At 36.4% G+C, this 25,179-nt stretch overlaps 1 protein-coding gene across 1 annotated transcript in view; it reads left to right on the top strand.

The window, feature by feature from the left end:
* Positions 1-25,179, top strand: part of NSF (N-ethylmaleimide sensitive factor, vesicle fusing ATPase) — a 143,301-nt gene that overhangs the window by 78,025 nt on the left and 40,097 nt on the right. The window contains exons 10-15 of the mRNA XM_055323262.1: positions 6,382-6,547; positions 7,341-7,415; positions 7,598-7,785; positions 16,262-16,357; positions 19,253-19,409; positions 21,367-21,500. Of these exons, the coding sequence (XP_055179237.1) occupies positions 6,382-6,547; positions 7,341-7,415; positions 7,598-7,785; positions 16,262-16,357; positions 19,253-19,409; positions 21,367-21,500 (816 nt within the window). The remainder of the gene's footprint in view (positions 1-6,381; positions 6,548-7,340; positions 7,416-7,597; positions 7,786-16,261; positions 16,358-19,252; positions 19,410-21,366; positions 21,501-25,179) is intronic.

Genomic DNA, 25,179 nt, shown 5'->3' with positions numbered 1-25,179 from the left:
AAAGCTGAGGATATAGTCCCAATTCCTTACTCTCAGTCTTTTCTACAGTTGGAAAGAGGATAGCTTTCGGTGTTGAATTTCTCTTTTTAAGCAACAAGCTATCATTTATCATCAGACATCTGTTCAATAAATATGACTATACTATGTTGAGGAAATCAATTGTTTTCAGATTCAAATTTAGTTTTTAAAACATTAGTGGAAGGAGAATAATCTGTAAGTAGTGTTCAGGGAAAACCTAGTTAAATTTTGGAAATCTTGATGAATATATGACTATCATCTTGCAGAGAATTGCATTAAAGAGTGAACAATAATCCAAATATGAATAATAGAATGTAAGTATTATAAGATATTGTATCTGTTTTTAAAAATTTATTATTATGAAGTAAAACTGACTTAACCTGGTATGCAGTTTTGTGAGTTTTAAGACATGTTTAGTTTCATGTAACCATTATCAAAATCTAAATACAGAACATTTATCACTCACCCCCCCACACACACACATATACACACAAATTCCCTCATGCTGTCCCTTCATGGTCAGTCTCCCTTTGCTAATAACTCTTGGTACCTACTGATCTGTTCTCCATCCCTATAGTTTTGTTTTTTCAAAAATGGCATATAAATGGGGTCTTAACATATTACCTTTTGAGACTGGTTTCTTTCACATGGCATATTATCTTTGAGATACATCCAAGTTGCTGGATGTATCAAACATCCCTTTTAATTGCTGAGTAATATTCCATTGTATGGATGTACTACAGTTTGTGTATCCATTCACCCTCTAAAGGGCATTTGAGTTTCCAGTTTGGGGCAATTATGAGCAGAGCTGCTATATACCCAGGAGTGGAATTTTGGATCATATAATGTTTTATCTGTTTTTGATTTTAAAAAAATACTTTGCATATTCAGATTTATTTTAGATCCAATCTCATATCAGTTTTGGAAACTTTTTTTCCTACTTTGGATGTAACAAGTTCATCTTTGTGATGTTTTCCTGACCCTTCTTTTTGCCTTTACTGGAGACATCATGTGGTATCACAGCCCAGAATCTGTCTTTTATGTTTCTCCAGCTTAATTGTATGATTCATCTTCTTACAGAATCTAGTTTTCTACTAGACTCTTCTTTACTGTTTGTAGGTGACTTCCAGACCTATTGTTCTGTGCTCTTTTGTCTGATTGTATACCTTGTTTTCTGGAGGACATTTCTAATTAGATGACCTTATTGGGGGGTACCTGGGGTAGCTCAGTCGGTTAAGCATCTGACTTGGTTTTGGCCCAGGTCATGATCTCAGGGTCATGGGATTGAGCCCTGCATTGGGCTCTGTGGTTAGTGAGGAGTCTGCTTGGGATTCTCTCTTGCCATCTCCCTCTACCCCTCCCCCTGCTCACGCTTGCGCTCTCTTTCTCTCTCTCTCTCTCAAATAAATAAATAAATAAATCTTTTTTTAAAAAAAAAAGATGTCCTGTTGACACTAATATTTTTATGGAAGAAATTTTTAAAAAATTTTCTCTTGTATCTTTTTTTTCTGCATCTTATGACTACAAGGTGTTTTTTATCTTTGTTGTCACTTCCCCTTCCACATACAGTCAGTAATCAAACCTAGGACTTTGCATTTTTAGTCATCACCACTTACATTACCGAAATTCTCTTACAGATTCGTTTTACCTCATTTTTGTACTATTGCTTCTCACCAACCTAACTGCATACTTCTCCTTTTTTTCATCCTAAAGTCACAATTAAAAGCATTTTATATAAAGAGCATTTTGCTTTTGCAAATCCTTTAGTGACCTCTGTTTCTGTAGAAAGGTCTGCTTCTGTATTTCAGTCCCTGTGCTGTAATAACTTCTAATATTAGATAAATGTTATAACCCTTCTGTTGGGACTTGACTACTTCTGAGCCTTTTGCTCAAGTGGCCCTATATATTTCTAAGTTATCTATTAGTATCTCTCTTTTTCTGAATGTCTTTGTTCATGGGATCCCTGGGTGGCTCAGCAGTTTAGTGCCTGCCTTCACACCCAGGGCGTGATCTTGGAAACCCAGGATCAAGTCTTGCATTGGGCTCCCTGCATGGAGCCTGCTTCTCTCTCTGCCTGTGTCTCTGCCTCTGTCTCTCTGTCTCTCTCATGAATAAATAAGTAAAATATTAAGAAAAATAAATGTCTTTGTTCAGAGACAATTTCTCATACCCCAAACAAGTACACCTTTTAGTAAAGAGGACACGAAACTTAAATATGAGTACAATGGCCAGATATAGAGTAAGTATACAAACTTAACATAAACTATTTCTAAATAAAATGGAAAAATCTCATTCATACTTTCAACCAAAAAACCTAAGTAGGAGTCTTTATGACTAAAGCTATAATACTCTATTAGGAGACTTGAATAATTGGATATTGAATAATTGGATAAATATATCATTATTCACTCTTTAAAAATAATCTCTATGTTCAGTGTGGGGCTCAAACTCACAATCCTGAGATCAAGAGTCGCATGTTCTACCAACTGAGCCAGCCAGGTACCCCAATATATCATTATTAAGAACTAAATATGCTATAAAGATGTTAGTACTTTTTAAACTGATTTATATTTTTAAATTAATTCTAGTCAAAAATTGGATCTTTTGTTTTTAACTTTTTTGTTTTTAATTGGTGGAGATTGTTTTTACTCTGGTAGAATGATTCTAATAATATTAGTTCATGTCGAAATAAACATGGTTGAAAATAGTCAAAATCATTGACAAAAAATAATCTACGGAGGGAGCAAGCTTGCCTAACCTTACTACTATAGCAGAATAGGCTGGTAATAATATAAAAATATAAACCCTGATAGAAACGACATCTCAATCAATGAAGAAAAGATTATTTAGTCTACAGTATTGGATCAGTTAGTTGTTTGAGTAAGAATTACTTGGATTCTTACTTCACATGTACCAAATACAAAAATGAAACTCCAGATATATTGAAAAATTATATGTAAAGTAAAAATTTAAAAAAGAAGAAAATAGAAGTGACCATCAGGGTATGTAATGGGAAAGAATTTTAAGAGTAAAAATAATTTTAAAACTCATAAAATTAGGGGCGCCATCTGCCTTTAGCTCAGGTCATGATCTCAGGGCGTTGGGATCAAGCCCCCATGTTGGGCTCCCTGTTCATTTTTTTTTTAAGATTTTATTTATTCATGAGAAACACACACAGAGGCAGAGACACAGGCAGAGGGAGAAGCAGGCTCCATGCAGGGAGTCAGACATGGGACTCGATCCCAGGTCTCCAGGATCACGCCCTGGGCTGAAGGCGGCGCTGAACCGCTGAGCCACCTGGGCTGCCCGGGGCTCCCTGTTCAGCAGGGAGTCTGCTTCTCCCTCACCCTCTGCTCCTGCTCTCTCTCTTGCTCATGTGCTCTCTCTCAAATTAATAAATAAATCTTAAGAAAAATAAAAGATAAGAATCCTAAAATTAAAAGTAATTTTGGCTATTTACATAGTTTAAAAAATGTAAAAGTCCTTTTATATTAAAATATATACTGTAAATAAAATTAAAAGATAAGTGGAAAACTGGGATAAAATATTTATAACAAATAAATAATACCCTCAATATATAAATAATTTTTCTGTAAATCAATAAAAATACTATTAAATCTTAACAGAAAAATGTGCAAAAGATATGTACAAATAATAAAAGAAATTACAAATGGTAAAAACATGATTTTATTTTTTCTTATTTTTTTAAAGACTTTACTATTTATTCATGAGAGAAAGAGAGAAAGAGAGAGAGAGAGGCAGAAACACAGGCAGAGGGAGAAGTAGGCTCCATGCAGGGAACCCAGCGTGGGACTTGTGGGACTCAATCCTGGGTCCCCAGGATCATGCCCTGGGCTGAAGGCGGCGCTAAACCGCTGAGCCACCTGGGCTGCCCTAAAAACATGATTTTAAAAAGTGCCAGCCTCTTCAGCGATCAGAAATATACCAGGTAAAAACAATTGAAAAACACTATTGTTTAGCTATCAAGTTGGGAATTCTTTTTAGATTTTTCTAATATTCTTTACTTGTAAGGATATACCAGGATAGGCACTGTCATATATACCTTGGTAGGATTATAAAATGATAAAATCTTTTTGGAAAAGTATTTCACAACCTATTTCAAGGGCCTTAAAATACTCAACACGTCTTTTAAAGTAACCACTTGCATTCAGGAGGTAATCATATCTATTATCAAGGAGTTTAGTACAAAAATGTTTATTATGGGATGCCTGGCTGACTTAGTCATTAGAGCATGCAACTCTGGATCTCAGAGTTGTGAGTTTGAGCCCTATGTTGGCTATAGAGATTACTTAAAAATAAAATCTTAAAAAAAAAACAAATAAATAAAATAAAATCTTAAAAAAATCTTAAAAAATGTTTATTATAACAGCATATACTAAAAACTTAGAAGTTATTAAAAATCTGATAAGGAATTTTTTTAAGATTTTATTTATTCATTCATGAGAGACACACAGAGAGAGAGAGAGAGAGAGAGAGAGAGGCAGAGACACAGGCAGAGGGAGAAGCAGGCTCCATGTAAGGAGCCCGATGGTGGAACTTAAACCCAGGAATCCAGGATCATGCCCTGAGCCAAAGGCAGACACTCAACCACTGAGCCACCCAGGCGTCCCTGATAAGAAGGAAGTAATGTGATGTTAGAGGAAGTTAGATGTAACCAGTCATACAATGAAATATTGTGGAGCCATTAAAAATTATATAGTCAAAAAAATAATAAATAAAAAAAATTATATAGTCATATTTATAGCCACATGAAAGGGCTGAAGATAATATCTGAACTAAAAAAAAAAACGGATACAAACTACCTACACAGCACCTAATTAATAATATGAATTATTTGTAGCTAGTTGAATTTTGGATGATGGTGATTTCTTTAGATTTTTTTAGTATTTTTCCACATTTTCTGTAATGATCATTTATTTTGCAAATAGAAGCAAAAATAACTATTTTAGTTTTCAAAGAATAGTTAATGTTCAAGAGAATACAAGATGCAATGAGTTCCCAATTTTTTAATTAAAATAAATTTAAAATGTAGAAATAAATTAACAGAATGTTAATAGCATTTATCTTTAGGTATTATATATGCCATAGGTATGATATGACATAATTTATTTTTAACTTGTTTTACAACTTTTGCTCAGTTAACATCTAATGCTTTTATAATGAATAAAGAAAAACCCAACTCTATTAAAAAAAGGATTCCTTACCAGCGGTTTAATGAATACCAACCGTATCTAATCCTGAATCTCATTATGCCCACCATCTATATTATCCATATGTAAGTTATGTTCATTTTTACCTGTTTTGTTAATCCTGATACTTTTTTGTTTAAAAAAAAAAGAAAATTTATGGACTATGCTTCCTTTGGTTCCTAATAAGAGACTTAAGTACTTGAATATAAATTGTTAGAAGGTCTGTGTTAACCTAATTAATTATTAGCATTTGAAAGTATTTGTGTCTGTTAAAAGTTTCCCATATATAAACAGTTTTCTTGTAATGATGATTCTGTATTCAATAAATTAAAACAAATCACTGTGTGGAATAAACAACACCCCCTTGACTATTCTATAAACTATGTCTCTCACTTTCCTGTTAGGAAGAAGTACTTTGTTTTCATGTGATATAACCAAATATGAATCATGTTCACCTGTTTCCATCATCTGCCCATTCCTAGTCTACCTCTGGGTAGAGTTACTCCTTAACTATATAATATACAGACAGACTTTAAATCTGCAACTGAGATAGTCCTCTCACCAACATTCAAGGAAAATGGGAGTTGCCATTCATTGACTTAACAGGCATCTGATAATTAGGAGTTCTTTCAAAAGTGAGATAAGAAATGTGTGTCAGTAAACAGATTATTTGATGGACTCTTCACATTCATCAATACATAATGTGTATTGTTGTTTTATGGCTATTAAATATGACATTCTGGAATGCCTTATCAGTTTGCAGAATTCTGAGAATGCGTTTCCAATAGGAAGAGAGGCTAGCAGGGGCAGCCCCAGTGGCTCAGCGGTTTAGCGCCGCCTTTAGTCTGGGGCCTGATCATGGAGACCCAGGATCGAGTCCCACGTCGGGCTCCCTGCATGGAGCCTGCTTCTCCCTCTGCTGTGTCTGTCTGTCTCTCTCTCTCTCTCTCTCTCTCTCTCTCTGTGTCTCTCATGAATGAATGAATGAATGAATGAATGAATGGGGCTAGCAGTCATGATTATACCTGCTATATTTATTAGTCAAAGTAAAGCAAAATCCATCTGTGACAGCTTTGTTTTGCTTTTTTTTTTATTAGTTTGTTTAGTAATATATTCAAATTATGACCTTTACTATAATTTCTTCCCTCACTAGCTTGGTGCTAACAGTGGTTTGCACATAATCATCTTTGATGAAATTGATGCTATCTGCAAGCAGAGAGGGAGCATGGCTGGTAGCACAGGAGTTCATGACACTGTCGTCAACCAGTTGCTGTCCAAAATTGATGGGGTAGAGCAACTGAACAACATCTTGGTCATTGGTATGTTTGCTTTAAAAAACAAAAGTTCTATGATTTCAAAAACATTAGACACATAGATTCTGAAGTAAGATCTGTGTAGGTTGTAGTTAATACTGTACTGCCCATGTTTCCAAATTAGAATCAAGTGATATTGAAGAATCTTAAGTACGTATTTTAATGTCTAGCCTTAATAGGACAAATAAAAGATGAGTTTTAGCGACTCATGGGTATATGCTCATAGCTTAAAGATGAAAAAGGCAGCACAGTGTAATGCAGTGGTTTTCAAATTGCATCCTATAGGCCTCCAGGGGCCCTCAGAGGTGCCTCAGGGTCTGTGAGTGAGCTTCAGATCATGTATCCCAATTATAACTTCTTTTAACTGTTTCATATACTGAGGTTCTTCTGAAGATGACTTTAAAAACAAAACAAAACTTCTGATATTTATGATGTTTGAAAAACATTGGCCTACAAAAAAAGAGAGGGACTTTGGGGTTGGACAGATAATGTTCACATTGTCCCTCTCTCACTTTGACTGGCTTCTTAGCCTCTCTGAACCTTACCCTCTCTTTTTAAATATTTGAAGTTTTCATTACATTTATCGTCCATTGGCTATATAATATAGTGAAATACCAAAGCAGAGTCTTCAGGTATTTCCATTAGAACAGATCAAGAACAAATGAGAATAAATAGTTTTCTATTTGACGTTTATAAAATGTCTTAGCTTGTTTGAGAAATTACTGTTCTTACATATATTAAAGGGAGATTTTATCTTATTTTTGAACTGTTGTTATTTTGTTTTGAAATATGTGCTCAGGAATGACCAATAGACCAGATCTGATAGATGAGGCTCTCCTTCGACCTGGAAGACTGGAAGTTAAAATGGAGATAGGTAAGCAGGTCTGTCACTGATTGGGGGGAGGTTGTGTGTTTAGAATTCATTAGTAAGAGCAGGGTCCATAACTTTATTTTGGTTAGAGAAGTTGTCTATCATGAAGACCACATGCTTACCTGCTTAAATACCTAGGAAAAGCATTAGGATGATAATTTCTATTTTATTTTCAATTTTATCAGGCTTACCAGATGAGAAAGGTCGATTACAGATCCTTCATATCCACACAGCACGGATGAGAGGGCATCAGTTACTCTCTGCTGACGTAGACATTAAAGAACTGGCTGTAGAGACCAAGAATTTCAGTGGTGCTGAACTGGAAGGTCTGGTGCGGGCGGCACAGTCCACTGCTATGAACCGACACATTAAGGTCAGGAAAATCAACTAACACATTAGAAATCTGCAGCTTTCTAAATACTGTGTCAGTGTTCTTTCTCTTTCCTTTCAAACAAGCCAAGGGCTATAGTAATGCTGACTTTTGACAGAGAAGAGGCATGGTAAATAGGAATTGTCAACTGCCAAAGCTTCAGAGTGGTAATGCTGGCATCTGCCCCACGGTGACCACTAGCACATCTGCCTTAGCTTGCCACCATCTGATACAGACATGTGAATATGAAGATGATGAAGAATTTAATTTTTAATCTTTGTACCGTATTGAGTTGTAACATGTCATAGGAAGTTGGGTTTCTACAGTGGCTGCTGGGATTATGGAGGCTGCTTTGTTCAGCACATATGCTGTGAATACCTGCTGTTTTCTGACTATTAAGCTGGAGACACAAAGATGATAAAACACAGCCTCTCCCCTCAAGGAATTCAGAGTCAGGCGGATGGACATGTTTGTAAATTAGTACAATAACATTATTGATACTGTGGTAGAAAGACATAACCAGGATACGTTTATGTTGATAAAATGCTTTTGAGTCTTTACTATCTGTTCTCTTCAGGGATACATGGATGACTCCCAGATTTACATCTCATCTTTGAAAGCTTCTTTCTCCCAGTTTCAGATTTATATAAAATGCCTCTACCTGGATATTTTATCAGACCTCACATTTAACATTCCAAAACCAAATTCACGGCCTTTTTTTTTTTTTAACTGCTTTTCTACCTGTTCCTATTTTCCTGTTTATCATAATTTCCCAGGAGTAAAACTTCAGGATTATCTTTAATTCTTGCCACTCTGGTACACCCTACATCAAGTCATTTTCCAAATTTTGTCACTTCTGTATTGGCAGTGTCCTTAGTTTCTACTCACTTTATGTTTGATTAGTCTTCCTGTTTCATACTATTCTACCCTACAGAAACTTTCAGAACAAAGTAGACTTCTTAGCCTGATCTTTAAGGTCCTCTAGATCTGACCCTAAACTGACCTTTCCAAATGTGTTCCCAGTTATTCTCCATACTTTAGCCAAACTTAAATACTCATTGGTCATCAGGCATTAACTTATTTTTTCACTTCTCTGCTTTTGCAGAAGTCTTTACCCTCTATGTTTACTTGTCTTTTTTAATACCTAGTTCATATGACACCACTTTCTTCAAATCTTTTCTGATTGTCTCCTTCAAGAAGTATTTATTGTCTTCCTTCTTGAAATAGTAATGTGTCACTTATGGTACGTTTTTGACTGACTTTGGTTCACAGTAGATTCAGTCAGCACCTACTCTATGCCAGATCCTGTGCTTGGCGGTTAATGCTACACCTGAAAGAATTAAGCCATCTACCGCTAAGCAGCCCACAGTTTAATCTCCACATTCAGTAACAGAAAGTACAGGAGACGTAAGGAAGTGGAAAGTTGTCATATGTGGTCAACTTGTGGGGTGAGGGGATGCTTCACAGAGAAATTTCTGGGTGAATGCATCTCTTGGTAGGGAGAAGGAACAGAGACACAAAATAGCATGGTGCGTTAGGGTAATTCAGTACTGCTTCATCATAAAAGGTAGGGGAGGGGAGATAGAGACATTGTGGTGAAGAAGTCAGGAGACTAAAGCAGGGAGTGGAACACAAAGAGCCTTTTATATTGTGCTAAGAAGTATGGACTTTTTTTCCTGTGAGTGGTACTAAGCCATTGAAGAGTTTTAAGAATAGCAGTGACATAGTGCTAAAACATAAGCTCACCCTGGCAGCTGAGTCGAGTGGAGTATTATGGAGAGTGGAGTTGGCAACATCCTATCACTGGTTCTAACCAGAGGATCAGCAAACTGTGGCTCATGGTCCATATCCAGTTCACCACCAGCTTTTATAAATAATGTTTTTGGAGAACATGCCCATTTATTTATGTCTTGTCAGTGGCTGCTTTCAATGGTAGAGTTGAATATTTACAACAAGGACTGCATGGCCCACAAAGCCTAAAATAGTTACTATCTCATTCTTTACAGAAAAAGTTTGTCAATCTCTGTTTTAGACTTTAAGTCCATATCTTATACGTGTCTGAATCTCCCAAGTGCCCCAAATAGATCTAAATACTGAGAACATAGCAGATGTTTAGTAAATATTTCTAAGATTACAAGCGTATGTCTCTGTTCTGAATCAGGCTCTACCCATAAGTCATAATTTCCCTACATAATAGAAGTGACTTTGTTCTAGCTTAAGAATGCCAAAAGTTGGTCAGCCCGGGTGGCTCAGCGGTTTAGTGCTGCCTTCGGTCCAGGGCCTGATCCTGGAGACCCAGGATCGAGTTCCATGTCGGGCTCCCTGCATGGAGCTTGCTTCTCCCTCTGCCTGTGTCTCTGCCTTTCTCTCTCTCTCTCTGTCTCTCATGAATAAATAAATAAAATCTTTAAAAAAAAAAAAGGATGCCAAAAGTCAGGATAGTGTGTGAAATACAGTATTGGGTCCTTTATAGAATGGATCCATCCATCCATCCATCCATTATTCATTCACCCATTCACCCTTTCTCCTTGCCATAAGAAATGTCTTAGAAGTGATGGGGACTTCAAGAAAAATTGTGTAAATGATGTGAGGATTGTTCCCCACCATACTGATCTTTCATCTCCGACCACATCAGTGCATCTTGGTATAATCCAAAGTGTCTGGTATATTGTCAGAGTTTTCATAGGCACAGGCCACCAGATTTTTCTTAGTCAATTGTCATTTTTACCACAATAGTCCTACCACAAAATGTCACTCTAAGCCATTCTTTCACTAAGGAGCATGTTTTCTTCAAGTACATATTGGGTTTATATAGACACAAAGCAAAAAGTGATGATGGAAAGATCACAGATTTTGTAGTCAGAAGGTATGGCTATGCATTATACTCCTTTCACTTTTTTATTTTTTATTTTTTGTAAGATTTAAAAAATTTATTTATTTGACAGAGAGAGGGAGAAAGAGGGAGAGAGAGCCCAAGCAGAGAGTAGAGGGAGAAGCAGGCTCCCCGCTGAGCAGGGAGCCCAATACAGGACTTAATTCCAGGACCCTGGGATCATGACCTGTGCCGAAGGAGGACATTTAACTGACAGAGCCACCCAGGTGCCTCACCCTTTTTTATTTCTGTCAGGGGGAAATAACTACTTCATCAGGCTCCGGTGAAAATCAAGTCAATTACTATATATGGAAGTACGTTACAAACTATATAAATGTTAATTATTTCCATTTTTGTTATTGGCCAATTTGAGAGCACACCAATATATATCATTTCCAATGCCTGAGTTTTGGAATTTGTTGACTATTTACAGTTTTATTTTTTTCCATTGTAAATGTTAGTTACCATTGTACAGAATGTGTTATCTTCAGATTTTCAAGTAAGAAGTAGTGCAAATAGTTGATACTCTTGCTCTCACTTTTCCCATGTGGCTACTTTTAAACTTTAGGTAATGCATATTGACTTGTGATCAGTATCTTTTATACCAAAAGCTTTTAATTTTTTTCAGTATCTATGGAATATCTAATACAAGTGACTATTTAGGCACTTCAGGGAAGAGAAAGGTTTATAGGACACTAACCCTTAGCCTCCAAAAAGAAATAATGTGACCATTTATTTCCTTTTCTACATCTTTAAAAAAATCTGTGTGATCAAAGGTCTTTAAACACTGTTTTCCCAACAAGACTCCTCAGCTGAACCAAAAGGCATAAAGTTGTAATATTTCCATTGCTGTAGATGTTCATAGCTTTACTAATAGAGATTGATTAGTAAGTATTTAATTTGAAATTTATGATCTGAAGTTGATATACAACTTTAAAACATCCACAGCATTCAACTGTTCTAATATCCTATCTTTGTATTATTAAAAGCCATAATTGGTTTTATTTTGCATCCTTTTCAAAAGATTTATTAGGTTTAAATAAAGTCAGGTGTATCAACAAAATGAGTCTTCCCTTTTGGACTTTTTTCAAGTTTTCTGAAACGAGGAAAAAATCCAGTTGTAAACACCTGATATTCATGTCATTTGTACTTGAACCCATATTTGTGGTCAACTGAAATTCATGTGACATTTGGTTATTTTTTCTTGAAAGGAATTTCTGCTTCAGGTAGAAAAGATTCATAACCCAAATTTCTTCTGCTCTAATTAGTTGTAAGGAAGTAAATTGAGGACATGCACACACACACACAACACACAAACACGCTACACACCTGAATCAAAGCTCTGATTTATGTTTGCAGAATTTCAGTAAAATTATTTATTTTCTGTAGAATTTTGATTGATTAAGTTCATTCTACCCTTAATTTAAGAGGAATGATAAGAACTTTGAAAGGTCAGATTTAAAAGGTTATGAAATTTAAGGGTGACCACTTGATATTTGCTAGTGTTGAAATACAAGTTTATTAGTTTCTGCAGGTATAAGCTGAAAGATGTTGCCTCTTCTATATTGATTAGCTGTTATAAATAAAATGCAGGAAAAAATCACAGTAATTCAAACAAATGAAAAGAGATTTTCTGAATGAGTAAAAATTCAGAATTATAGAATATTTTAAAATTAGATTTTACTAATTTTGATAAAATAGTAAAAGTTAGCCAAGAGAAGTCCTTAGAGTGCTCGCTTCGGCAGCACATATACTAAAATTGGAACGATACAGAGAAGTCCTTAGAAAACTTAATGAATAGGCAGGAATAATTTGTAATTAGAATATTGATTGTTTACAGTTAGGTAATTTATAAAATTCCTGGTATACCTGACAACTTGTTGTAAAATAACTCTCCCCTAGCCATCTTAATTCACTTTTAATTCATTGGGTGAGTCCTTTTTTAGTAGTAAAAAAAGATAAGTTTCACACAGCTTCAGTCCTGAAATCAATCATATTTTTTGCAAATGTCAAAAGTTAAGATTTTCACTTCATGTTGCCGTATGTTTCTATCATTTGAGTTCACTTTAACCAGCAGAGGAAATCAAAACACAAAACATCATAGTAGAAACTCAGGGCTATATAGAGAGGGGACATTTGGAATGAGGCTGGAGGCTGGGGGCTTCATTGGGTTTTAACATGATTCTGTCGGAGGTCCTTCTTCACATTCACTTGAGAGGTTACACTTTGTAGAATTCTTTAAGACGTGTCAAAAGTTGGGCGGCCCGTGTGGCTCAGCGGTTTAGCGCCACCTTCAGTCCAGGGCGTGGTCCTGGAGACTGAGGATCAAGTCCCACGTCAGGCTCCCTGCATGGAGCCTGCTTCTCCCTCTGCCTGTCTCTGCCTCTCTCTCTGTGTGGCTCTCATGAATAAATAAATAAAATCTTTTAAAAAAATTATCCTACCCTTAATTTTTTTTAAAGATTTTATTAATTCATGAGAGAGAGGCAGAGACACAGGCAGAGGGAGAGGGAGAGAAGCAGCTCCACGCAGGGAGCCTGACATGGGACTCGATCCCGGGTCTCCAGGATCACACCCTGGGCCGAAGGCGGTGCCAAACCGCTGGGCCACTGGGGCTGCCCCTACCCTTAATTTAAGAAAACTCCCAGGCTTATATAAGGATAAAAGCAAAAATGGGTATGATGAAATGAAATAATATATATGAACATACTTTATAAAGCACAGGGCACCTGGGCGGGTCAGTTGGTTAAGTGTCTCCTTTTGGCTCAGGTCATGATCCCAAGGTCCTGGGATTGACCTGTGTCTGGCTACCTGCTGAACAGGGAGCCTGCTTCTTCCTCTCCCTCTGTCCCCCCACCCCCTCTCATGCTCACGCTCTCTCTTGCTCTCAAATAAAATCTTTAAAAATAAATAAATAATAATAATAAAATAAACTATAAAACACTATAGAGATTTATATATTATGAACTGAGCACTGTAATTTTTTCATAGAGGTTCTTGTTTCTTGTAACACCATTTCCTTTCTTTAACTTAGAAATGTCAAATAAGGGACGCCTGGGTGGCTCAGCTGTGTAGTGCCTGCCTTTGGCCCAGGGTGTGATCCTGGAGTCCTGGGATCGAGTCCCGAGATCAAGTCCTACATCAGGCTCCCTGCATGGAGCCTGCTTCTCTCTCTGCCTATGTCTCTGTCTCTCTCTTCTCTCTCTTTCTCTCTGTGTCTCTCATGAATAAATAAATAAATAACTTAAAAAACCCAAAAGAAATGTCAAATAAATGTGGTTAATTTTGTTTGAGAACATGAATAGGAGGAGGAGCAGAGGGAGAGGGAGCAGGAGAAAGAATCTCTCAGGCAGACTCCATATCAAGCATGAAGCTTGATGTGGGGCTCGATCCCATGACCCTGAGATTATGAACTGAGCTAAACCAATCATTGGACTCAACCAACTGAGCCACTCGGGTACCCTGAATGTGGTTAATATTTATTAAATGCCTAATATGTGCCAATGAAAACCCTATTAATAATTTAAATGGTAATTATTCTCTGTATTTAAGTAGAATCTATTATATTTACTTAAATGTTATTTGTTACTTTCTTTTTAAAAATATAGAAGTCACGTATGAGTACATTCTCTTTGTAGAAGACTCAAGGATGCCAAGTGATAAAAGGAAAAGTGAAAAAGGCTATCTCAAATACCCCTTCCCTTTCCCTCTCCAGAAATAGCCAGTGTTTGGGTTATATCTTTATAGTCTGTTTTCCTTACATTTACATTTGTGTGTGTGTGTGCGCTTTTTTTTTTGTATGTGCACTTTTTAAAGAAAAAAAATTAATGGAATTATACTACAGTTTATATTTTTCACTTGACAGTGTATCTTGGATAGCTTTCCATGTCCATATTTATAAGTTTTCATTATTTTGGACAAATGTTCAGTATTCTAGAATATTATAGCATAATTTAAAATGTAAGATCCATGAGGGCAGGAATCCTGTCAGTTTTATATTCTGATATGTCTCTAGTACCTAGAACAGTACATAATACTATTGTGAAAGTGCTTGCCTGTACCTCCCTAAGTGCATGTGAGGATTATTTTCTGGTGGAGATAGCTGGGTATATTTTTGAAGACCACATTGTCATCTAGTTTCTAGTATTACTGGTGAGAGATACCGGTTTTATTCTGGTTTCTTTGCAGCTAACTTGAATCTCTCTCCCCAAAAGGTTCAAGGACTTCCTCTTCACCTTTGGTGTTGTGATAGTTTACAACAGTGTGTCTAGACAGATGTGGGATTTTTTTTTTACTCATCCCTCCAGCACTCATTGAATCTTTTAAACTGCAAAGATACTCCTTTTATTCAGCTGTGGAAAACATTTTTTCTTCTGTCTTCTGTTGTTTTTTCTCTGTCATCCTTTCTCTTCTTCCTTCTGAGACTCCTCTTCGGTCAGTGTTAAATTTCTGGATGTATCTTTCATGATTTTTAACCTTTCTCTTTAACTTTGTCATTTCATGGGATTTGGGTCAGAAGAGAGATAAATGTGTTCTGTTTGCCATCTTGATCCAGTTTTCAGACATAGTTCCTTTTATCCCATAAGGCTGACTTTTTACAAAATGTCTGTCATTTCATTTGTCTCAACAATCTGTTCTAAAAGAATATGAATCATATTTTATAATAATCGATGGAAGGTTGATATTGCTTAACCTACTTTTGTTTTACAGTCAGATTTTTTTGAAAGATACCTTTTTAAAAAAACGTAATGCCATTTAAAAATTTGACTCACTTGCCTTGTGCTATTGGGAGTGAGCCCAGTCACATTTAAAAATGTGTTGGTATCTCAATCACTCATCAGGTCCAGGCAGCTCCAAGTGCTGATAAAGGCCTTGATGCTTCTCCAGATGTCTATTCTAAGTGTTAGCTCCAGGTGCAGTAAGCAGAATATTGGAGCTGGCACATAGGTTCTCAACCACAAAGTATGACTACAAATCAAAGTTGTAGGTCCATAGTCTTCTAGAATAATGGCACGCAAACCTAATTGAGCATCAGAATCCCCTGCGGCACTTTATAAAAATATAAATGTATGGACCCTCTGTTGGACCTGTCAAATCAAAATCCTGAGGGAAGTGGGGCTGGGCTTCTGTATATCTTTAAAGGCTCTAGAGGTTATGCTGGTATGCAGCCAAGGATGAGAACCACTGTTCTTAGAGACCCCCTGAATGTATTTTCTCCTCTTTGTGCCTTATTTTGAAATAAATAAATATATATATATATGTATATATATTTTTTAAAAAGTTATTCAATGTTCTTTGTTACAAATGTGTCATAATTTCCCGAACTGATATCCTCTAGACATTCTAATTTGCTTCTAATCTTCTGCTATTATAAATTATTCTAATGGATATCCTGATATAGTTAACTTTGCATACATTTGTGGATAGATTCAGAGATAAATTCCTAGAAGTGGAATTGTTCAGGCAAAGTTTATGTATATGAATTTGAGAGATGTTTTTTTGTCTGTGAAAATAACACTTTTTTTAAGTCCTCGGGTATTATGTTCTTAGACTGAAAATATTCTTAAATCTTGGAAGTCCTTACATTTCGTTTTTATTTCTAATTAGGCCAGTACTAAGGTGGAAGTGGACATGGAGAAAGCAGAGAGCCTGCAGGTGACAAGAGGAGACTTCCTTGCTTCTTTGGAGAATGATATCAAACCAGTGAGTATGAATACTGAATGATGGATAAGCCAAAAAATTACCATAATTCAAGAGAAAAGTAAATGCTATTTTACCCAAATATTCTGGATGGTTATACCATACATACTTTTAAAAATCAGAAAATCTCAGTATTGGAAGTGACCAGGATGAGAAACATTTGCACATTAATGCAGGTAGCTGGGTAATTAATCAGTACTTAAATTATTTCTCATGATAGGGAGATCACCATATCATAACACGTGGTATTGTCAGACTTAATTTTTGCAATTCAGTTGGATGTAAAATGAAGTTTCAGTTTAGTCTTGATTTGCATATCACTGATTACTTATGAAGTTAAGCATTTCTCCGTAAGTTTACTGGTCAGATGAATGTCTTCTGTGAAATGCTATTCATGTCTTTTGCCTATATTTCTGTTGTATTGTTTATTGTTTATTCTTTATTTTTATTTGGTCTGTATAAGTTCATTCTATATTCTTGACAGTGATAATTTGTTATAACTATCTCCTTAAAAGACAAAAATCAATTTGGTTTAGCCCTGTCTACTTTTTTTTATGATTATTGTGACTTTTAAATATAAACTAATTACTTTCAGAAGTTATTGAGCAATGGAAATGATTTAATTTTTTGCTCTTGTCCTTTTTAATAGTTACTGAAAATATTAGAGCACAGCCTGATTTATTCCAAGATTTTTTTATAAATTTATTTTTTATTTGTGTTCAATTTGCCAACATATAGAATAACACCCAGTGCTCATACCCCCACCCCCTGCCCACCTCCCTTTCCACCACCCCAAGATTTTTTTTTTAATGACAAATAATTTGGCTACCAGGAAGGGGAAACTAAGATAACTTACTTAGTCTAGTAATTAACAACTTTTATTTATTTTTTTTAATTTTTTTAAATTTATTTATTTATGATAGTCACAGAGAGAGAGAGAGAGAGAGAGAAAGAGGCAGAGACATAGGCAGAGGGAGAAGCAGGCTCCATGCACCGGGAACCCGATATGGGATTCGATCCGGGTCTCCAGGATCGCGCCCTGAGCCAAAGGCAGGCGCCAAACCGCTGCGCCACCCAGGGATCCCACAACTTTTATTTATTACATGGGTTTAGGGGATAAGGCAGAAAATAAAATGACAGAATAAGTAAGGAAGACTCCTATGTATGTTTAGCCTGGGAGGGTCACTGTTTCCTGGTTCAGGTATCTTGCTGTTTCTATGAGACTTGGAGGTTGTACTTGGAATCATTAAAGACAAAAACCAGACAGTCTACATGTTTCCTTCCAGTAGCCATTCAACCATTGCTTCCTAGGCTCCTCTTCTATAACTTTTTATAGGGCCATCTAGTGTCCTGTATCCAGACCAGGGAATTATAACTTTCTTCTTTATTTAGGAATCAAAGGACTAGTGTGTGCAAGGATGAGAAGGTGGTCTGCAAAATGATTTGGTGGTAAAATAACAGAGTAATGAGACCACTGTATATTAAGAGACAGTATTAGAGAGAATGATTTCTATGAGCTACAGGTTCTTTTAAAAAAATTATGTATTTATTCATGAGAGAGACAGAGAGAGGGGCAGAAACATAAGCAGAGAGAGAAGCAGGCTCCCTTTGGGGAGCCTGATGCAGGACTCAATCCCAGGACTCCAGATCACAATCTGAACCAAAGGCAAACGCTCAACCACTGAGCCATCCAGGCGTCCCTGGACCACAAGTTCTAATGTTAAAATCATTCTATAAGTTGGGAGATAAAAAAATTGACTTTTTGAGGGATGTGATAATTTTTTAAAATTTGAAATTCTCAAGATATGTGATCCCTAGATTATGAAATGAGTAGGGTTATGTGTTTCTACTCATTTCTTCACTTGTCAACCTTAAGAAAACACAGTTCACTTAAGTCACTAAATACTAATGTTACTGACTCCTGTTGGCAACTGGCTTGATGGGAGTTACAATGTGAAAGTAGAAGTTGAAAATGAAGAGGGATGTGATTTAAGCTCTAATATGTAGCGAGCACACATAAGATTATTATATATAGTATTGCTTTTATTTCCTTTTTCTCATACTTTAGTCTTTTACTTATAGCTACTCCTTTCTACCTCATTCTAAATCTTATATTTACACACCTAGGCTTACCTTGGTGCCATTTAGCATATGTCCCCCACCACCAGGCTGATATGGACAAGATCTTCTCATTACCACTTCATTTCCCATTTTAATCTGAGACACCTACAGCCATTGTGAGGATAGTATTTCTGTCTGCTGAGCTAACTGATTCTAATTTCTAAGTCTATAACCTCTTTTTCTCTTTGTTCTTAATAGAAGCCACAATTAGTGTATTCCTTACAGAAACAAGCACATTGGAACTACCCTTTCTCACGGATTACAAGGGTTTAAGCTCTTGTAGAATCTGACCCAAGAATCTGTTTTATTCTCCTAAATCATGCAAAGTCACCCTAAGTCACCACTTCCCACACCCCATACCCCACTCACTACTGGGTAAAGGTTAAATAAGAATTATAAAATAATGGGTATTTTGTTTTTGCTTTTATTTGCTTTTCAAACTTTTTACATTACTAAGGATATTGCTCAACACTTTGATTTTTTTTTTATTTTTTATTTATTTATGATAGTCACACAGAGAGAGAGAGAGAGAGAGAGGCAGAGACACAGGCAGAGGGAGAAGCAGGCTCCATGCACCAGGAGCCTGATGTGGGACTCGATCCCGGGTCTCCAGGATCGGGCCCTGGGCCAAAGGCAGGCGCCAAACCGTTGTGCCACCCAGGGATCCCGCTCAACACTTTTAGTGTGTAGGAATTATTACTCATCTTTTATACTTTTAAGTGTTTTAGTTTTTATACTAACAACCAAAATGGTTTAAATTATCCTTTTCCTCCATAGGCATTTGGCACAAACCAAGAGGATTATGCAAGTTACATTATGAATGGTATTATCAAATGGGGTGATCCAGTTACTCGAGTTCTGGAAGATGGGGAGCTGCTGGTTCAACAGACTAAAAATAGTGACCGTACACCACTGGTTAGCGTCCTTTTGGAAGGTGAGAAAGAATGAAGAGATGGCAGTAAGAGAAAAAAAAAAAAAAAGCACTTTTACAAAGTTTTTTATTTAGCATATTCCAGAAAAATGGATTATTTTCCATTCTAAATCTCTTCATTATCTAAAAATAGTAATCCAGACTATGTACTTGTATTGTGCATAAATTAAAGTTTTCTTGGAGTAGAATGTTGTTGATAAATGATAGCACTAGTTTTCTTGCGGGAGTGTATTTAAATTTCTGTTACTTCTGCTACCACAGAGTACCTGAGTCAATTACATATTCACCCAGTACTATCTTATGTAATAGACTATATGATACCTCATAGTACTCGATTCAATTAAATAAGTATTCATTGAGTAATTTTAGGCATTGAACCAGTTGCTAAGGATATAAAGACATTCACAGAGTTCAGTCTGGTCATGAAAACAAAGGTATGTAAACAAATTCTTAAGTACAGTATTTATGTGTAAAGTTGTGTGTGAATGCAAGTTATTTTGCCTAGGGATGATCAAAGAAAGCTAAAGGTGGTGTTTAATTTAGATTTTGAAGGATTAGTTAGGATTTTACCAAGTAGACAAAAAGGCCAAGGACATTCTATTCACTAGTTACTTGTTTACAATTATAATTAGTACAACAGAAACGTTTGTTAAGTCCACATGACAGCAGAATCTCATTCCTTCCAAAGTCTGGGAATGAGGGCTCCCTGAAACACATTAAGCCAAGACCTGAAGGATGAGGAGAAGCTGGCCCAGCAAAGTAATTGGGGAAGATGTTTGAGGTGGAGGGACCAGTGTGTGAAAAAGGCCTGGGTGGGAAGGGGATTGAAACAGAAAGGGATATTGGCTAGACAAATGCCAACATTTAAGAACCAAGTAGAGCAGGAAGAGTTGACAAAGGACACTAAGCAGGAGTAACCAGAGAGGTAAGAGGGGGAGAAAGAGAAGAAGCTATCACAGAAGTCAAGAAAAGTATGTTGCTTTTTTTTAAAGGAGTTGTTCATTGTATCAAATATTTCTGAGAAGCCAACAGATAAAGTATCTGTTGGATTTGGTGACATGGAGGTCATTGATGACCCAGATGAAAGCCTGTTCCATGTAATGGCAGTGGAAGCCATAGGGTTTGTTTGAGGATGGAGGGAAAATGAAAACTGAAGGTGGCCAGCGTAGGTAATTATTTAGAGAAGTTCCATTTTAAAGGTAAAAGAAGGAGTGGTGTTGAAAAGTGTGAGTCCAGAGTTTTTTGCTCTGTTTATTAAATTGTTAGGTAGGCTAAAGCATGCTGATATGCTGTTGGAAGGATGATAGGGAAGAGGAAGAGATGGAACATATTGGGAAGAAGATACAGTCAGTGTCAGGTTCCTGAGAAGATGGGAAGGAAAAATTGGTTGGTTTATGGTTGGAAGAGGGACACATCTTCCAGTTCACAGAAGGGAAGAGGAGGAGATGTTTAAATACAGTTGATTTTACAGATTCAATTGCCTTTATGAGAAGGCCTAAATCTTTAAAATTTTAGCTTTGGTCACATTTGCTTCTATTAGACAGTTTTTTCCCTGCTCCCAATGTCATCTTCTAAGAAGATCATATTTTTTGTTAGACATATGATTTGATGGAACTAATAACATGAGTTACAGATATGCATTTGTATGCATTCTTTCCTTTTTTTTTTTAAGGGAAAAAAAACCCTTGCATTTTATATATTTAGCCAGAAGTTTGAAAGATTAAGACTGTGAGAAAGAAAGAAGGAATGTATTTCATCATACCTTTGAGAAATGCTAATCAGTTCATTAAGTTTAGTTGCTAATAAATAAGAGAAAACATGTCTGCTATGAAATTGTGTCAGGAAATGTTAATGAGCAACTAGTTGAGACCTCAGTACATTGTGGATAAACGTTTAAACTTGTTTTATTCCCCTTTGCTTAGGTTGGCTTTTTTCCCCTGACTTGCGTATCTTTACACAGGCCCTCCTCATAGTGGGAAGACTGCTCTAGCAGCAAAGATTGCAGAGGAATCCAACTTCCCCTTCATCAAGATCTGTTCTCCTGATAAGATGATTGGCTTTTCTGAGACAGCCAAGTGTCAGGCCATGAAGAAGGTATCAAGATTTTTACTTTCATTTTAATCTCCTATCTCTTAGATACGTGTACACGTACACATGTATGTGTCTATCTATCTTTGTATGTGTATATATGTAAAAGCCACAGCAACTATGTTCTCAAGTGGAACTAAATTATCAGTAGAATTTGAGTAAAACAATAACTATTTTAGGTAGATTTAACTTTGTAATGCATTTTTATTAGCATTGCTTAATCTTCCAAATTATGGGGTTCCTAAAAGATTTTATTTATTTGTGCATGAGAGCACAAGTGGGGTGGGGAGCAGAGGGAGAGGGAGAAGCAGACTTCTGCTGAGCAGGGAAACCAATGCGAGGCTTGATCCCAGGACCTGATGATCTCAGATCATAACCTGAGCCAAAGGCAGATGCTTAACTGAGCCACCCAGATGCCCCCAAATTATGTTTTGTGTAATATATATTACAGTTAATTTTCATTTCTTAAGTTTGTATTAACTTGATTGAAAGAAAATTCAAAGTAAAAGTATTTGAGTAGAGGGGTGCCTGATGGCTGTTATTTCAGAGTCTCATTCTTAATTTATGCTTAGGTCATGATCTCAGAGTCGTGAGATTAAGCCCCATGTCAGACTTTGTGCTCAGCGCAGTCTGCTTGTCCCTCTCCCTCTGCTCCTCTCTCTTTCTTTCTCTCTGTCTCTCTCAAAAAGAAATAAGATCTTAAAAAAGTATTTGAATAGAGTGGAGCAAATTCATTTCAGATTTTCCTATCAGTGTACAGAATCGCACTGTTTGAGTCAATTAGATTGACTATGTAGTTTGGGAAAGAACAGAGGTATATCATTGGAAAGATATGCTCAAAACCCCAACAAAGGGATGGTGGTCTATTAGGTAACAATCAGAGTCTGCTTGGCAACTTAACATAGTCCTCATCCTTCTTCTTCCTTTCTCTAATTGCCATTTGTCACCTTCTTAATGCAGCTACTTTGAACTGTCAGTGAAAGTTAGAGCAACATAGAATAGAATCCTAGAGCTGAGGACTCTAAGACCGTCTGGTCCATCTCTCTTACATTCAAGCAAATGCCATATAAGGCTTCTAGGATAGTAAGTGGCTACTCTAAAAAGAAAAGTCAATGATGAAGATGTAATGACTGTTTCATATCACTTGGTAGCCTGTGTTCCTACTGATAATTCTCCTGATTTGGTATACTCACAGGCAATGAAGAAGTTATTTTTTATATCTAGTTGAAGTATTTCTTTTACTTAAATCCAATATTTCATGCTTGATCTTTCATAGATATGAACTGTTAGTTAAGGAAATATGGGAAAATCAGGATCTGAGAAAAGAGCTTTGAGAATTGGGGTGCTGCCTAATAAAAAACAGCTCCAAAATTCTTTAACCTTGCTCCTAGGCCCCCACTTTATAAAGATAGAGGATACTTTTAATTGCTTTAGGTTTTCTTAAGGGAAGAGACTAAAGAGGAAATTAATGTTTTAAAAGAAGCAGACTCCAAAAAAAAAAAAAAAAGAGGAAGTTTGAGAAGTTAGCTTCTTGTTTGTGCAGGTGGCAGAACATTGTTCGAATAGCGTGCTTCAAATGGATGGAGTGGGCAGAGCTTGAACCAGGATTCCTGTCCTGTACACTGCAGCATCAAGATAAATATTGTATGGGGCACCTGGGTGGCTCAGTCGGTCAAGCGTCTGCCTTCAGCTCGGGTCATGATCTCAGCGTCCTGGGATCGAGTCTGCATCATGAGCCCTTGCATCTTGCTGGGCTCCCTGCTCAGTGGGGAGTCTGCTTCTCCCTCTCTGTCTCCCTCTGCCCCCACCCCACTTGTGTGCTCTCTCTCTCTCACTCGCTTTCTCAAAGTAAAATAAATAAAATCTTTTAAAAAAAATTCTATATAAAGGTCTTTGAGTGTGAAAGAGAGAGAAATGTTGCCAGATACAAAAAGAACTTAAAAATCATAGTCTGTTTATTCAGTGTCTGAAGTGAAACCAGTAGTATCTGTCCTTCTGGGGAAAATCTAGATAGAATCACTAGAACCAGTAACTTGCCTAATGTTGGTTGGGTGGCTTTTCTTTGCTTTTTACTTTTTTCCTCTCTAAAGGGAACCTAAACAACTTCCTCTAGTGAAACTTTAAATAATAGGCATTGGAATCTGTGACCGTCGAATGTAGTATTTAATTGAACAGCTAATTCTGTTTGCATTTCCCTAACTCCATCTATTCCTTATACTTGTTCAAAAGTAGTAGTCTCCTGTGTAGATGGTAAATTACTCCATTGCTTTTCACCAGCTGCCAGCTTCTACCTCAGATGTACTCTGAGATGTGGGTGGAATGGTCCTAGTTTTTCTATAAAGTTTTAAAAAAGCACTTTAGGCTCCTACAGATCAAAGCTGCTTTGTAAGTGTGAGATATTATCATTTTTATTATTTTAATCTCTTGCAAATTGACTTGAGGGGGGAAGGTAATATGTGCTGGGTTTAGAGGCTTAAATGGTTAAATTAATGGCTTAATAACTTACGATTTAATCTTTAAATTGTTAAAGCCTTTCAAGGTAGAGTTTTAGATGAGTGGAAGGCTAAGGAATAGAAAAGTAAGTGTCTATACAAGCTTATTCAAAATTGTTTCAATTCATGATTCACTGTCTGGATCATCCATGCACCCTTAAAGTTACAAAAATTATTTTCATGTCATCAGTATAATAAATTCATATGAGACTTTTTGGTTTTCCTTGGCAAAAAAATGTCATTCCCTATAACTAAAGTACAGGAACAGAGAAAAGAATGAAGCATAGGAGTCTTAGAAATATATTAGAAATATTGCAAAATCTTTCCCTGCAAATAGTTTTCACATTGTTGCCTAATGATAGGTTGACAAAAGCCTGCGGGCTCAAACCAGTCTAAGGGTGCTAAGACTTCCAGGCTGCTTTTGAAAATGAAATATAAATGCCATTCCTCAGTATTTCTAGTCTACCTCCCACTGCTGTTCTCCTCTCTTCATTTTTAGTGTTAGGATAGGAAGATAGTTCCTTCCTTCCTTCCTTCCTTCCTTCCTTCCTTCCTTCCTTCCTTCCTTCCTTCCTTCCTTTTTCTTTCTTTCTTTCTTTTTTCTTTTCTTTTCTTTCTTTCTTTCTTTTCTTTCTTTCTTTCTTTCTTTCTTTCTTTCTTTCTTTCTTTCTTTCTTTTTTCAGAGAACAAATAATCTGTAATTTTTCATCAGTTCTGGAGAGGGCCTTTCTTTTTAGGTGCTGCTCCTCCCCAAAGGTGCAGCTTTTTAAATCACAAAAATAATTTAGAAAATAGAGAAAAGAGCACAGAAGAAAATAAAAAGAGAGTCTGTATCTGTCCTTCAATTTTCTTCTATACTCAGACACACACTCTGTGTATTGGAGATCATATGGACATACCGTTTTAAACCTGCTTTCACTTAATGTATTGCCTTTTTTTCAAATGTATCTCAGCATTACGTTAATAGCTGTGTAATATTCGTTTAAACAGTCCTCTTTTGCTGAACATTTAGTTTATTTTGAGGTTTTTTCACAATTAAAAATAATATTTTGTAGAACTACCGAACTAGGGAAATCACTACTCCCCATTTTCCTACTAGATTTTTCTTAGAATAGCATCATATTTTATTGGCTAAGAACGTAGGCTTAGGTTTCAAATAGATCTGCATCTGAATCCCAGCTCCAACACACTTA

This window comes from Nyctereutes procyonoides, unplaced genomic scaffold, assembly GCF_905146905.1.
Source record: "Nyctereutes procyonoides isolate TBG_1078 unplaced genomic scaffold, NYPRO_anot_genome, whole genome shotgun sequence".
In the NCBI taxonomy this organism is placed as follows: domain Eukaryota; kingdom Metazoa; phylum Chordata; class Mammalia; order Carnivora; family Canidae; genus Nyctereutes; species Nyctereutes procyonoides.
Note: the sequence above shows the minus strand (reverse complement) of the source record. Positions and strands in the feature narration are given on the sequence as shown.